This window comes from Mus pahari, chromosome 2 (genome assembly GCF_900095145.1).
Source record: "Mus pahari chromosome 2, PAHARI_EIJ_v1.1, whole genome shotgun sequence".
Classification (NCBI taxonomy): Eukaryota; Metazoa; Chordata; class Mammalia; order Rodentia; family Muridae; genus Mus; species Mus pahari.
The window spans coordinates 161,172,419-161,186,806 of NC_034591.1; the positions used below are offsets into that span (position 1 = coordinate 161,172,419).

At 43.2% G+C, this 14,388-nt stretch overlaps 1 protein-coding gene across 3 annotated transcripts in view; it reads left to right on the plus strand.

The window, feature by feature from the left end:
• The first annotated feature begins 2,016 nt into the window (after window positions 1-2,016).
• Window positions 2,017-14,388, plus strand: part of Stk38l (serine/threonine kinase 38 like) — a 53,585-nt gene continuing 41,213 nt past the window's right edge. Inside the window, exon 1 of one of the 3 annotated variants that reach the window (XM_021190598.2) lies at window positions 2,017-2,082. Coding sequence is in view for 2 of the 3 variants with exons in the window: in XM_029535331.1 (XP_029391191.1) it covers window positions 2,534-2,540 (7 nt within the window). In the remaining variant the exon portion in view is untranslated. Of the gene's footprint in view, window positions 2,083-2,475; window positions 2,541-14,388 lie in introns of those variants that run through there. The other 2 variants (XM_029535331.1, XM_029535330.1) reach the window with 2 other exon arrangements.

Sequence of the window (14,388 nt, forward strand, 5' to 3'; positions counted from 1 at the left end):
ACAGCAGCTCTAGGAACAGACCATAAAATCCAGAACAAGATCATAAAACCCTCTCCCAAAGAACAGCCTGGGGATAACCACAAAAATGGGGAAATATCTTACCTCAGAATGGGCCATCCGCACTGGGCAGCCCTATTTCATCACGTGGTTGAACGTTGGTGATATAGGAATACAGACCACTGGTCACACATGATTGAACATTCATGACATTGGAATGTAGACCACTGATCACCTGTGGCTCCTTAGTACCCACCAATGAAATTATAGGTTACCTAATCCTTCCAGAGGGTTCCCATGGTTCCCTGTATGAAGGCCTTGCATGCCTTTGTCTGGGGTCGCCATTTCAAGGAATGGTTGACCCCTGCATGCTGGATGTTTCTGCAGAATAAACGCTGTTTTGCATACTATCAGAGTCTGGGCTATTCCTTCAGTGATTTTTGGACCCTTACATTGTATATCCGTGTCTCTGTGTATGTGTGCACATGTACATATATGTAGGTGCCTCTGGTAGCTGAAAAGGGGCATCCAATCTCCTGAACTGGAGTTACGGTGTGTGCCATCTGCTGTGGGTGTTGGGAGCCTAACTCTGGCCTTCTGGGAGAGCAGAAGGGGTTCTTAATCACTGAGCCATCGTTGCATATTTTGTTTTAATAGTGTAAAAGCTAAGGGTATTTCATAAAATTCCACTATTTAAAGAATGGATTTGTCAATAGTGATTGGGAATATTGACTTGCCCTACTCAAAGACCAGTTTTATCTTAAAAAGCAAAACTCTTGTCACTTTACCAAAACTCTCCCCTGTGTTCTCCATGGGAAAGTGATTTTCCAAATGTCACACTGTTCTCCCTTTATCCACAGACTCACTTCAGCAGTACCCATGGTCAACCATGTTCCAAAATTACGAAGTGGAAAATTCCAGAAATAAATGATTCACAAGTTTTAAACTGAATGCCGTTCTAAGTAGCCAATGAAGTCTCTCACTACCCTCACTATGTTGCTCCCAGGACGCTAGCAGTTCCTCTGGAGTGTCAATGCTGTGTATGTGAAGCTCCTGGCCCCCTGGGAGGCATGGTCTTTGTTTTAATAATCCTTATTTTATTTCATCATAGCCCCAAAGCACAAGAGTAGCTGGCTGTCTACGTCAAAGATAAGCTTTAGCCTGCTTTTGTATTGTTAAGACTGGGTCTCACTCTGTAGCTCTAGCTGGGCTCGAACTCACTGTGTAGGCCAGGCTGGTCTCAAACTTGTCACAGCTTCTGCCTCAGCCTCCGTGGTGATGGAATTACATGCATGAAGCTCTGTACCTGGTTTTAAAGTATTTTTTTTAAGTGAATGTTGTTGAGGTTGCTGAAATCTATGATTATTGTTAATCTCTTACTGTGCAGAATGTATAAATTAAGAATAGGTGTGTATAGGACACACAGTGTATATAGTGTTTGGCTCTTTGCGGTCCTGAAGCTGGCCTACCTTTGATGCAGAGGGAAGGGAAGACAACGACGGCAGTTTTCTAGCCTAATGCTGTATGTTGTCAGCTATTCTGGGATTTTCAGGTAAGTGTAGCAAATTTCCATGTATGCTGGTAAGTTTCTTGTGGTCTTCCTAAATTCGAACTTCTAAGACTTTCGGGTCCAGTTATAGAGACGTGGAAGTCACAGAACTGCTACACTGGTGAACATCTCTCCTCTACTGAGCCATCTTTGCCTTGCCTTGAGAGCTGCATCACACCAGGCCTCTCTCAGGGTCAGGCAGAACCAGTTCTAACTGGAGAGGGCCGTGAGAAAGGAACGTTACACCGCCCAGTAGTGACTAGACTGACCTCAGGCTCCTGGACCAACCTACACTTCCGCCCGCGAAGCTGGGGGGCGGTACTGGCGCTGACGCCAGAAGGACACTTCCGCCTGGGTGCGTATGACGTCAGGGGCGACCCCTTAAGAGCCTAGGAGTCAAGCCTCGCGAGATTCTGGCGCGGCCGCTTTGGCACCGCCTCATGGGGCGGGGCGGGGCGGGGCCTGGCGCGAGAGACGCGCGCCGCGGGCTGCGGTGGCTGAAGAGGAGGCTGAGCGGGCGCGGGCGACACCGACAGGTGAGAGCGGGCGAGGGCGCCGGCGCCGGCGCGGGGCAGGGCCGCGGGGCTCGGCGGCGCTCGCCGCGGGGAGGTGTAAGGGGCTCGGTGCGGAACAACTCGCCGCGCCCGGCCCTGGTGTCCCCGGCGGAGCGGAGAACAGCGGCCGTGCGCGGCGTCCCCGGGATGCAGGCGGGGCCGCGCCCCCAGCGCCTGTCAGTCACCGGGGCCTTCGCGGAGCCGGGTGCGGCAGCCTGCGCACCGGGAGCGGAGCCGTCAGCCCCGCGCGCGCCCTGCTCCGGGCCCACCTTCCCGTCCCCTCCGGACGCAGAGGGCACGGCTCNCCGGCACAAAGTTGCCGGTGCACAGCGATGGCAAACTGCCGGAGCCGCTGCGTCCCTGTCACTGATGCTACTTTTTCTGTTGCGGGGTCCCTCTTGGGTCCCGAAGTTTGGAGAAACGCCGTGAAGAGATGCGAGGTGGGTCTGGAGCAGCGGCTGTGCAGAGGTGCGCTGCTGCCACCCCTCGGGACTCACTCGGTGCAGAGCCGGCGCGCTCTCCTGCTCCTCTGCAACTTGGGATGCGTTTCGGTAGAAGCCACTTATGGATTTGGCTCTGGTATTAGCCACACGACTGCCAAGAAGCCAGACGAACAGAGTTCAATGGTTTTAAGGTGGTGATTACCCCTTGCTTGGCAGTCGTGGCTTAAATCGGTCAGGTCTCCCTACTTTAAGTCAATAAGCCTTGCTATTTGCATATCAAGTTGTCTTGATGTCACACGCACAAGCATAAATGGAAACGTTTTTCTCTTACACCTCAGGATATATAAAACAATTAAGTTTATTATGGTCTCTCCCTCGTGGCCAAGAGGCATTTTATTTGAGTTAGTTGCTCTTGTTTCTATTTGGGGAGATAATTTAGTTCAATATATGATAAATTATGAAATTGTGCAAGGTCATAAAAGTACTTTTATTTGGAAAATCCTGGTCTCAGAAGAAGTACAAGAGATAAAAGTTTGGTGTTTGTCTTCACTCTGCTGAGCGTTTTTCACCTAGTTAGAGAACGGATTAGGTTTCCCATTTGCTGGGATGTGTTTAGAATGAGAAGCATAGTTCGGTGTAGTTTCTGTGCTCTTTTGAAAGGCCTTGCTGTTAAGTAATGAACAAATTAGACTCGGAAAAACCACATTAAATAGAATACTGGAAGTCTCAGCATTTGCTTTTTTGAGTTTGCTTACAAATAAGCCGAAGAATAGAAACTAAGACTTATAAAAAGATCTTCTCTGCAGTTTTTATTATTTAAAACAGTTTTAAAATTAACATATTTTGATCATATTCCCTCCTCCCTCAAGCCCTACCAGATCCTCTCCTCCTCTCTACCCACCCAACTTTAAGTTCTTTCTCAAAAACCAAACTCTGCAGCTTTTTAAATACTAGATTTTAATTTCAAAAAGTGGGACATTAAGAACAAAGGAAAATGATAAACAAAATGATAAAGCATTAGTCTCAGTTTGGCCATTTTTCTTTAGAAAAGTTCCACTCCGTCAAAGACCAGTGACATCTTGTTAGTAGAATTGGTAGCATGTCTTAGCAAGTGCCTTCTCAGAGAGCTAGGAAAAGTTGGAGACACCAAAGCCAGGAGGATTTTTGTATCTTGCTGTAATGTTAAATGAGTTTACTTTACATAAAAGTAGGACCAGTTAAGTAAGCATATTGCTATTTGAGAATCCTAGCATTACATTCAAATGAACAGACGGGCAAGCCATGACTGGGTTAGATTAGACATATGCAAAAAGCATGTCCCTGAATTTTTATATGAAAAGCACCATGGTCTCTTTCAGTGAGATGATGAAAGCAAGCTTAAGGCAGCAGAGTTGTGTTTAAACAAGCAGCTATATTCTCCTATCCTTTCTTCTTTGTTCCCCCAACAGTTTTTGTTCAAGTCCCAAGGAAGTATTTAGTGAGGCATGATAAGTGCTGCCATATACAGGTTACACGGCACTTCAGTCTCCAGGTAAAGGTTTGGCTGATTGGCAGGATATTATTGTTTACAAGCATTGGAAGGAGGGATGAAGGGAGAGAAGGGTTAATTGCCTGCTTTACACAAATGCTGTGGTCTTTTTCCTGAGAGAGAGACATGTGACTCCACTTCCAGTAACTAGAATATAAAATTCATACTGAAGCCAAGGAAGGAAGGATCAGTCTTCCCAGACAACTGAGGGGTCTCAGGAGGGAAAGACATCTGTGCAGGTGATTGGGATGACCTGGTGGATGGTGAGACTGTAAGAGAACACTTTATACAGGGCCTCTGCTGCCAAACCCTTTGCTTTTACATCTTGTTTACCAGAGGGAGTGTTTCTATTACTCCTGCCTTGCTGATGGAGTAAACAAGGTGTCAAAGTCAGGTAGACAGTAAGTAGTAGGGTTGCTTTGACCTAGACACCTTGGGTTTACACACTACCTCTGATTTTGTCGTTCAGGAAGGTCTTGCTCAGGTCTGTAGTTGCAAAGAGTGGATTTTGGAAAATGCATCAAAATTTTGGGAATGCCAGGGAAGTGAAAACCTAGGTAAATGAGTTGTGGTTTTTGTTTGTTTTTGAGACAGAGTTTCACTGTGTAGCTGTATAGTTCCAGGGTGTCCTGAAACTTAGTCCAGGCTGGCTGTAACTCACACAAATCCATTTGCTTCTGTCTCCACAGTGCTGGAACTACAGGTATGTACCACCACACTCCGCAAATGAAATATTATTTTTGGCATGTAAAATTTAGTCGCTTTGAAAAGTTACTTTTGATGCTAATTAGTTGTAACCATCAAGTGAGACCCATGTAGATTCAAAATGAGAAATTAGAAGCACCCCTTCGCCGCTGCAACATTTCAGTTGTTGTATTATATCTTGTGTGTCTAAAGGCTACTTGGCATTAGATATTGTTTGGATTGAATTATGAAGTTGAAATTGAGTTGATGTCAGTCTCAGACCTTTCAGTTTTTATTTCCATAAATAGCTATTCTGATAATGTCTGAAGCAAGGTTTGGAATAGAGTTTTGTACTTGTGTAAAATGAGAGAAGTTCAGCCATGGATACTCAATATTGGAGTGTCATTTAAGGTCTCTGAGAATGTGAAGTCACAGGTGTTAATATCAGACACTGTGCTTCATACAGGTCTGCTAGATAAATGGATGTTGAAAAAAATAGTCTGTAAGGTTCTTGTTATGAATTTTCAGGCTTAATGTTTGGTACTGGTTAACTGAAAACTGAAATCACAGTAAATTCACTTAAACGTAAATGGTGTATATGGTAAGCATTGGCAGGGCCCTGCCTATCCTTACCAACCATACTGTGAGATCTAGACTCTTACCTTCATCTTTGCTCAGATGATCTCTGCATGTTAAAGGATCAGGGGCCAGTCTCTCAGTGTAGAAAGTGCACTCTCCTTGGCTGAATGTGATAGGTTCTAGGATCCTTCTCTCTAAGTCAACAGTTTATGATTGATAAGCTTTAATGGGGAAAGTAGCAGCTGTCAGTATTTAAAGTTCATGAAATAAGACAAAGATAGTAAAAAGAAGCTATCAGCACATTTTAAATCTCTGTTTCCACTTATCATCCTGTTGGTTTCTGCATGTACAGTGTTTACATATCTGCAAATCTCTGTCACATATATGCAGATAGCGTTCATTGTTGTCTTACTGTTTTCAGTTATTTGTACCTTTGACAGTACCTTCTAGATCTTCAGCCCAAAATTTTGTAGATGCTTTTTAAATTTGCTTTAATAGTTAAAAAGGTTTACAGCAGTGCTTTTCAACTTTCCTAATGCTGTGACCCTTTAATACAGTTCCTCATGTTGTTAAATTATTTTTGTTGCTATCACTGTAATTTTGCTCCTGTTACCATTCATAATATAAATATCTAGTATGCAGGATATATGATATGCAACCCTTGTGAAGGGTCATTGGATTCCAAAAAGGGTCACAATTCACAGATTGAGAACTCTGGTTTACAGGGTTCTCTTAAGTACAGGTTTGCTTTTGAAAGATTCTTTATCCTAAGAGATACCGTTTGTTCCATCAAAGGGAAAGCAAGCACCCTTCTTGGGGAATGGAAATTTGGAGAGCATCTTTTTTTCCACGTGGAATAGTTTTGTCTGTATTGAAAAGTACTGAGGCATGACGCCTCCCTCCTAGAGGCCTCTGCACAGATCTTAGGGAAAACCTTGACTGTTACAGGTCATGTGGTGTTCTGACCATACACATTCATGTTGTGTGAATCTAAACAAAACTCAAGCCTTGATAGTAGCCTATGGGAACTTGTACTTGTTTGAAACTTAGTTCATGTATTTATTTTTTATGTATATTAGTTGTACAGAATAAGAGGTCTCATTGTGACATTTTCATAGGATGTGCAATGTACATTGACGCCACATCAACCTTCTATTGCCCTGTTGTCTCCTCACTTTTAAATTCCGGAGTCGGCTCCTGCCTTCCCTGTAGTGAATACTAGATGATTTACCAACACAAGTTGCTGTTGATTTTCTGTGCACAACACACAGGTTCATTGTTTTCCTGGTCTTTGTTGGGTCTTATTGATTCTGCATATACAGTGTTTGCATTTATGCAAATCTCTGATCGAGTATACGAAGGAAGCACTTATTGCCATCCTCATTGTTTACTACTTTTGTATTTGATTCACGAAGTGAATTTATTCCCTCCTTCTGGAGCACCTTTATTGTGGTTCCTGAGCTGGTGGAATTAGTAATGTTTAGTCCCTCAGATCCACTGCAAATCAACACTTTCAAGGAGAATCAAGATGGCAGCACTGGATGACTGCTAATTGCTGGTGCCATCTGTTTTTGGCATGCTAAATCCCAGGCCCTGTGCTGTGGGTCATGGCTTTGATGGTCTCTATCAAAGTTTATAGACAGTTGAGTCTGGGCAGAGAAATGCTTGTAGACATTAACACTCACTTTTTTGGTATGGTTTCACACTCTGTTATGCATTCATGAGCTGCTGTGGCTGGTGCTTTTGTGACTTGGAATTTTGACTGTGGTTCTCTCAACAATTCTCAGTTGTCCAGTAGAAGCTGCTTTATATTGATCAAACGTTGTCTCCCAATTTGATTCATAGATTTGATTCAGAGCTGTTCTCTCCCTCTTACACAGGCTTCACTCTGTTCTCACCAGGGATACATCTAATTTCTCAATAGCTGTTTAACTTATTACTTAGTATGTATTGGCACAGTCCTCACTAGCATAAATACATTGTGTATAGATAATCTGATTGGATATCCAGGGGAGCCTTATGGATTATTATCTGAGGAAACTGGAGCTTAGAGAGCTGAGGTGACCTGGCCAGGAATATGGGGAGATAGAGGTAGAGTGTGATAGTGACCCTTAAGGCCCAGAATTGTTCTCTCTCCTGTTACTTTATTGATGTCTGTTTATCCAGCTTCCAGTCTCATCTGACTTTTTTTTTTTTCCCTTCTACCTCTTGGATATTCCCCTTAGCAGCTCTTTAGAGTTTTGCATGCCAAATATAAATTTTTCTGGGAAAAATATACAACTGTACTCAGATTTATAGCAAGGAGAGGCTTGCTCCTGGAGAAAGCTTATTTTAAGACTACTAGTTGCATTTTGTGTTATGTCTTACAGTTTTGTGAAGCACTTTTATATATTCTTAACTCATTCATAAGTATATAGTGAGGATACCACTGTTAGATTCATACAGGGAGAGAAAGAAAAACTCAGATTTAAGTAACTTACCTGGAATCTTATAGAGAGAACTTCCTTTAAACTTGGGTGCATGAGTTTAACCCAATTATGTACATGGTAGTTGTCTTAATAGATTAAAAGCCACTATGGGCAGAGTATTGAGAACTCTACAAAATTAGTTGATGAGACCTGGTTCTTGGCCTCAACAATTAAGCCAAGATAAACAATACTGTCAACCATCTGATATAATTAAAACCAGTTAGAGTTGGCTAAATATTACAACACAGCATTTTCTTTAACTGTGACATAGTTTTGAGCCCTGGGCATTGTTCTTGAATTTGTCAAGTCGTGAGGCTGGATTCCAGTTTTTCATTTTTAATCCTGAAACTCCCAGTCTTCAATTCTTAGTTAAGTTCCTCTCTGCTCATCCTGAGCTCAGCTGCTCGCTTCCTAACTAGAGCACTTGTGCTGAAGGAAGGGTAAAGCAGAACAGATAGAAATTAAATAAAAGAACAGAGGATCTGAGCCAGGCTTGGTGAGCAAGAACAATCTCTCTCAGTCTCAACATCCCCCCCACCCATGTGTGTGTGTGTGTGTGTGTGTGTGTGTGTAATGTGTCTGCCTCCTAACTGCTGTAATTAAAGGTATGCTCCACTAGACTTGGATATGAGGTACCTTACTTACAAAGCTAGTGTTGTAGGAAATTCAGTATACACTTCATAGCATGGGAAGATGGATTCTTTGAGAGATCAGAGAACTTTTTAATGATCTATTTTTGGAACTATCATCTTGTACCAGTATCTTGCTTCATGCCATTTAATTTATACTAGCCAGGAGCATTGTAGTTAAGCACTGGCCTGCTGACAGGCCTCCCTTATGGAAACTCCATGCAGTGTTTGCCCTTTGGGGCTATTCTGTGTTTGTCAGCAGGGGCTGGTTGCCTGGTTTATAGTACTCAGAGTTGCCCTTTGCTGTGTTTGTACAACAGAGATCCATTTCATTCATTTGGACACATCTTTCACATCTGGTGAGGAGATTCTCCATATGTCAGCCATTATCAAGCCAAACAGAAAAGACTTTTCCTATTTCAGTGACTAGAGTGGAAAGATGTTAGTACTGACTGCACATATTGCCCCATTTTTTTTGTTTTTTTGTTTTTGTTTTTGTTTTTGTTTTGTTTTGTTTTGTTTTGTTTTTCCAAGACAGGGTTTCTCTGTATAGCCCCGGCTGTCCTGGAACTCACTTTGTAGACCAGGCTGGCCTTGAACTCAGAAATCCGCCTGCCTGTGCCTCCAGAGTGCTGGGATTAAAGGCGTGCGGCACCACTGACAATATGATGTATTATCTTTCTGTGTGGCTGGATTCTGACTTATAAGTGTTACTGTGAATGTACAAATAACTGCAGTACAAACACAGTGAAGCCGCTAGAGATCAGAGGAAGTAGAGATTGCTAGTGGGCAGGTTAGGAAAGTTTCTTGTGTGAACTCTATTGTGAGTTGACCATTTAAGAGTGAAGGACATACCAGGCAAAGGGGTTCGAATAATTTGGGTGTGTCCCTATAACACTTGGTAAGTTACATGCTAATTATGTAAATCTTTTGTCCAGTTTAATTTGGGGCTGTTGAGCTTGGAGAAAGATGGTTTTCAGCATCCCAGCCTTTGCTTCCACAGCCACACAGCTTGGTACATTTAATTAAAGTTGTGCTCTAGGAAGATTGCAGTGGTAGGAATACACAGGGGCGATCTTAGAGAAGGGAGACCAGAACTGGGAAGACCACTAACAGGACTGAACTATTCATGCAGTCATGATGTTTTCAGCTAAACAAGATGGGAGACACTGGAGTGGTGGGCATTGCCTTCCAGTTTAGACCTGGGGTGATCCTTTGTGCTGAGGTGCCTGCCTGTGCTCCAGGTGCTGTAGGGCTGGAAAGTCATGGTGCTCCCCTCTCTGGGCAGGCAGCCAGGCACCAACTCTGTAATGGTATTTCTTTGTGGGGCACTGCAGTAGGGCACTGCTGCAGAAGCGATGAGATGACAAAGAAAAGGAGCACCTGTTTAGGAACCACATGGCCTTTCCAAGGAAGGGGTGGTGTTTGAGGCCAACTAACAAGAAGACAACATTAAGTGATGTAACAGACTGAAACATTTTGGGGCCACAAGCCCTGGGTTGTTTTACTGTTGGGACCTGAGGCTAGGTAGGATAAACGAGCCTTTTATTGTCAGTGCTTTTTGGTATTATTTTATCTGGCTTGAACACCCTGACCTTTTGAAAGTGCTTTTGTTTCCTCATATAGGCCTGCTGGAAGCATCTTTGCTTCTATTTTGTGAAATTAGGCAGGGGATGGGAAGAAAAGTCTGTTGAATGCCTTTAATTACTGCATGGCCCTACTCCGGTTCTTGTATAGAAAGTGTTGCAGCAAAGCATAGCTTCAAGTCCAGTTGTCCTGGGAGGCGGCATTCTGTTAGGAAATGGGCATTTGTCTTTTCTGTAAGGTTGATGAAACACTTTCTGTGGGATACCTTCGAGTACTGTCAGGCATTGTTGCCCCACCCTGCTGCTCAGTGTACTAAGTTCTGATGTACATTCCACTATTGCAGCTAGAAGCTCATCAATGTACTTTCTGTGGTGTGGTTCTTCTGTTCTGTGGACTGGGCCCAGGAAACAGATTTCTGCAGTTCTCTAAGAACAACTGAAAAGTTAATAGCAGACTGCAAATAGGAAGTGGCCATTGTGTTTCCAGGATCTGGGTAGACAGCTGTGTTAGTTTTCGTACTATAACTGGGTATAATAAACATTTACGAGCAGTAGGCAAGGCTAGGGGAAGTGAAAGACGAAAGGACAGAAGGAGAAGGCCTATAGCAATGTGGAGGCCCTGGGTGGAGAGGGGCGAGTTCATGTGCTTAGAAAAGGCCAGGTGGTCTGGGGGAGTGCATTCTTTCGGAGGCAATGGGGAGAAGGGATGGGATGAGGAACTCTCTGTGTGTGTGGGGGGGGGCAGTGGCCAGAATATAAATAAATAGGATGATGATATTGTTGTTGATGATAATAATAATAATAGACCAGGTGCCTCTAACACCTGCCCAGGTGCTTTGGTTCAAGTTGAGAGTTAAGCTCAGGTTAAGTGCCACAGTTGCTTCACAGTGCCCTGGGGTGGGGGCGGGGGGGGATTGTTAGGGCAAAGATGACACTGTGATTTAACCCAGTATTTATAGATTCAATTTAAATGTATCTCCTAGAGACGCTCTAGTCTTGAGGAGAGTGGGAAACAAAAATCAACACTTTACATATTAGTGAATATTATAGCCATATTTCTGAAATGTAGAAGAAGGATTTAGGATATGAATCTATAGTTTTTCTGACACTGGCCATAAGAACTATTTTCTGATATACTCTTTCCTATACTTTGTGGATAATTACTATGCTCTCTTCTTTCCTTCTGTATAGGGCCCTAGTCAGGTGAAGGTGAAGGGAAGACAAACCAGGAGTGCTTGTATGAGATAGCAATTTTAAAAGATTTACTTCTATCTTATGTGTGTATTTACTTGTATGTCTGTGCACTATGTGTGTACAGTGCCCTTGAATGACAGAAGAGGGCATTGGATCCCTGGAAACTAGAGTGATAGATGATTGTTAGTCTGCATGCGGGTTCTGGGAACTGATCCCAGGTCTTCTGAAAGAGCAGTCAGTGCTCTTAAGTGCTGAGCCATCAAGATCCAAAATGAAGTCATGGTGTAGAAATAACACTAGAATGAATTAAATGGAGAGAAATTAGCCTTAACATTAGTAATCCATGGGTGTGATGATCTAGAGGTTCCCAGGTTTAACCAAAACTGAGAAGAATGTCTGCAGGGAGGCTATAGGGAATTGCAGGAAATATTAAACATTTTAATTATATGTTTTTATTGATGGGGGCATATTGATGTTCTGTAGACACCAGAGGACAATTTGTAGATGTTGGTTCTGTCTCACCTACAACTCCGAGGGATCCAATTTGGGTTGTCAGGCTTGGCAGCAGGTGCCTTCAGCAACCAAGTCATCTCAGTGACCCTTCTGTGCCCTTTCCCCGCCTTTGTGGATAATCCTGTGTTCTCTGCTTAGGTCTCTCCTCTCTAAAAGACACCTTCCATGTCCTCTTCCTTTCAGGCAGTTAGGTGCTGCTTCTTGGCTTTCCTAAGTGTCTTTATACATGTACTTTCCGTGTTTTCCATCCTAAAGCAGTTGTAGATAACATGCTAGTCCTTTACCTACTGTGCATCAGGCATGGAACAGAATCATTTCCTGTGTAACTTGGTCTGTTCTTACCACAGAATTAAGTAATTTCTTAGAGCAAAAGGAGTGTTTGATGATGACTATCTTATGCCCTCTGTTAAAAGTGAAACATTTTTATTTCATCATTCAAATCTGAGTTCTGCATATTTTATCTTCCTTGCCACTCCTCTCTGTGTCTTTATTTTGTCAGTTTTTGATTGGCATTGTCATAAGGAAGGCAAAATCACAGATGTTTAGAACATGACTCTCACCTTTTTAGATCTGTGCCTGTGAAGATTTTGTTTTGAGTCTAGAAGTCATCAGGTTTAGGGGAATTTGTTTAATTTACCAAGTTATTGAGAGCTTGATATATAAACAGGATTGCTAATTAGCAACTCTGTTCATAAGCTCTGAGTAGAGTGAAGCTGAAGTCAGCATACTGCCCCCTATAGGGATTTCCTTGGGAACTGACAGTAATCAAGTGGGCAATCTCAATAGGGAGTCACTAAGCCAAGATGACCTGTTGTGGTTGGTCTCCTTGTAAAGATACTGGCTTGCCTCACTCTTAATGTGTGGCGTGCACTTGTTCCTCAGACAGACTGCAGGGTTCAGAGTAAAACCTTGCTTGTTAACTCTTGTTTCCTCACCCCAGGCTGACAGTTCTCTGTTGTCTTAGTTTCTGTCCTGTGGCTGCAATAAAATATCATGACCAAGGGAACTTACAGAAGAGTGTAACTGGTCTTAGAGCTTCTGAAGGTTAGTTGATCATAGTAGAGCAAAGGCCTCATGGCAGGCATCCGGAGCAGCAGCTGAGAGCTCACACCCCAGTCTGCAAGCAGGAGGCAGCACCAGTGCTTCAGGGTTGCTGGGAGGCTTTTGAAACTTCAAACTTGTCCTTAGTGCTTTACCTCCTTCAACAGGGCCTCACCTCCTAATCCTTCCCATACAGTTCCACCAGCTGGGAACCAAGCATTCAAGTGATCTCATCCAACCACCCCCTCTATTAACATGGTCTTTTCTTCAGCAAGGTTTCTGTTTTCACATTCCAGTCTTGTCTCTCAAAAATTGCATCTTTCTCAATGCAGGTTCCACAGCCACATCTTGTAATTACTTGATGTTGGTGACTGGTTTCACCCACTCCTTGTGGCTCAAGTGGGTGTTAACTATATTTTCAAGTCATGGGGACACTTACTCTATGTATGCCTGACTATGGGGGCTGGCAGAGTGGTGAATAATTCCTCAGGTGTAAGTTGACCTATTACAATGTGGTTCTCAGGTGTAAGCTTTGTAGATGTAGTATGGAAAGGTTGAACACATAGTAGGTATGATACTCACTTTCCTTATTTCTGACCTATCTTAGCCCGAGGTTTAAGAATATGGAAATTTGTGTAGCAGGGTAGCCATCTTACACTTAACATTTGCTTTCCTTTGCATGTGTGTGTACAGACTTGGGTAGGTGTGTGTGTGTGTGTGTGTAGGCATGTGTGTAGGCCCTGGTTTTCCCTAAACCTGTAGCTCACCAGGTCTGCCTCCCCATGATACATGTGTATGCTACCATGACCCAAACTCAGGCCCCTCATACTAATTCAGCGGGCACTTTATAGATCTTCCCAGTCCTGCGTTTGATTAAACAATTTTAACTCAAATATAATTTGCATTTTCTGTATTAAATTTAAGTTAATCTTCTGTTAAATTGCTTGAATTTTGATGCTGCTTTCCTACTTTGGCTTATTCTTCCCAGATTTTGGTGAGTAGCCCACAATTATTTGGTAAGGATGTTATCTAAAATTCTTTCCCAGTTTACTGATAGTGGTAAGTCAAGTGAGTCTTGCAAAATTTATGAACAATTTTAGGTTTGTTTAGTTTGTTTTTGTAACATAGGGTCTCTCTATGTAGCCCAAGTTGGTTTTGAACTGGCCTTTCTTGTGTCTTGGTCTCAGTACCAAGAACTAGGATGGTGTACCAGGATGGTGACAGGTATTCGCCACCAAGTTTACCTTGCATTGAGCCATGGTGTTTAATCAGTCTCCAAATATATCTAATTCTGAGCACATTGCCCCCTCCCCTAGCGGAGTGCAAGTTGTAAAATCCATGCAGGGAAGTTGTAGAGGTTTGTCCCAGAGCTTTGCTGTCAAGAGAAACAGCAGCATGGTAGTAAGTACTCTCCGCTCCCAGAATTCCAATTCATCCTTTCCTACCTCCTATAAACTCCCATAGTGAAATCTTCCCCATGACTGTCCATACATTTTGAATGTGTTTCTGAGCACCTAGACTTTGCATCTCCCCTCCCCCCATTAGACCATAAGAACCCTTCATATCAATGACCTGTATCCCAGGAGCAGTGCTGGCACACAGTGGTGCTAGGTGCTTGTTGGG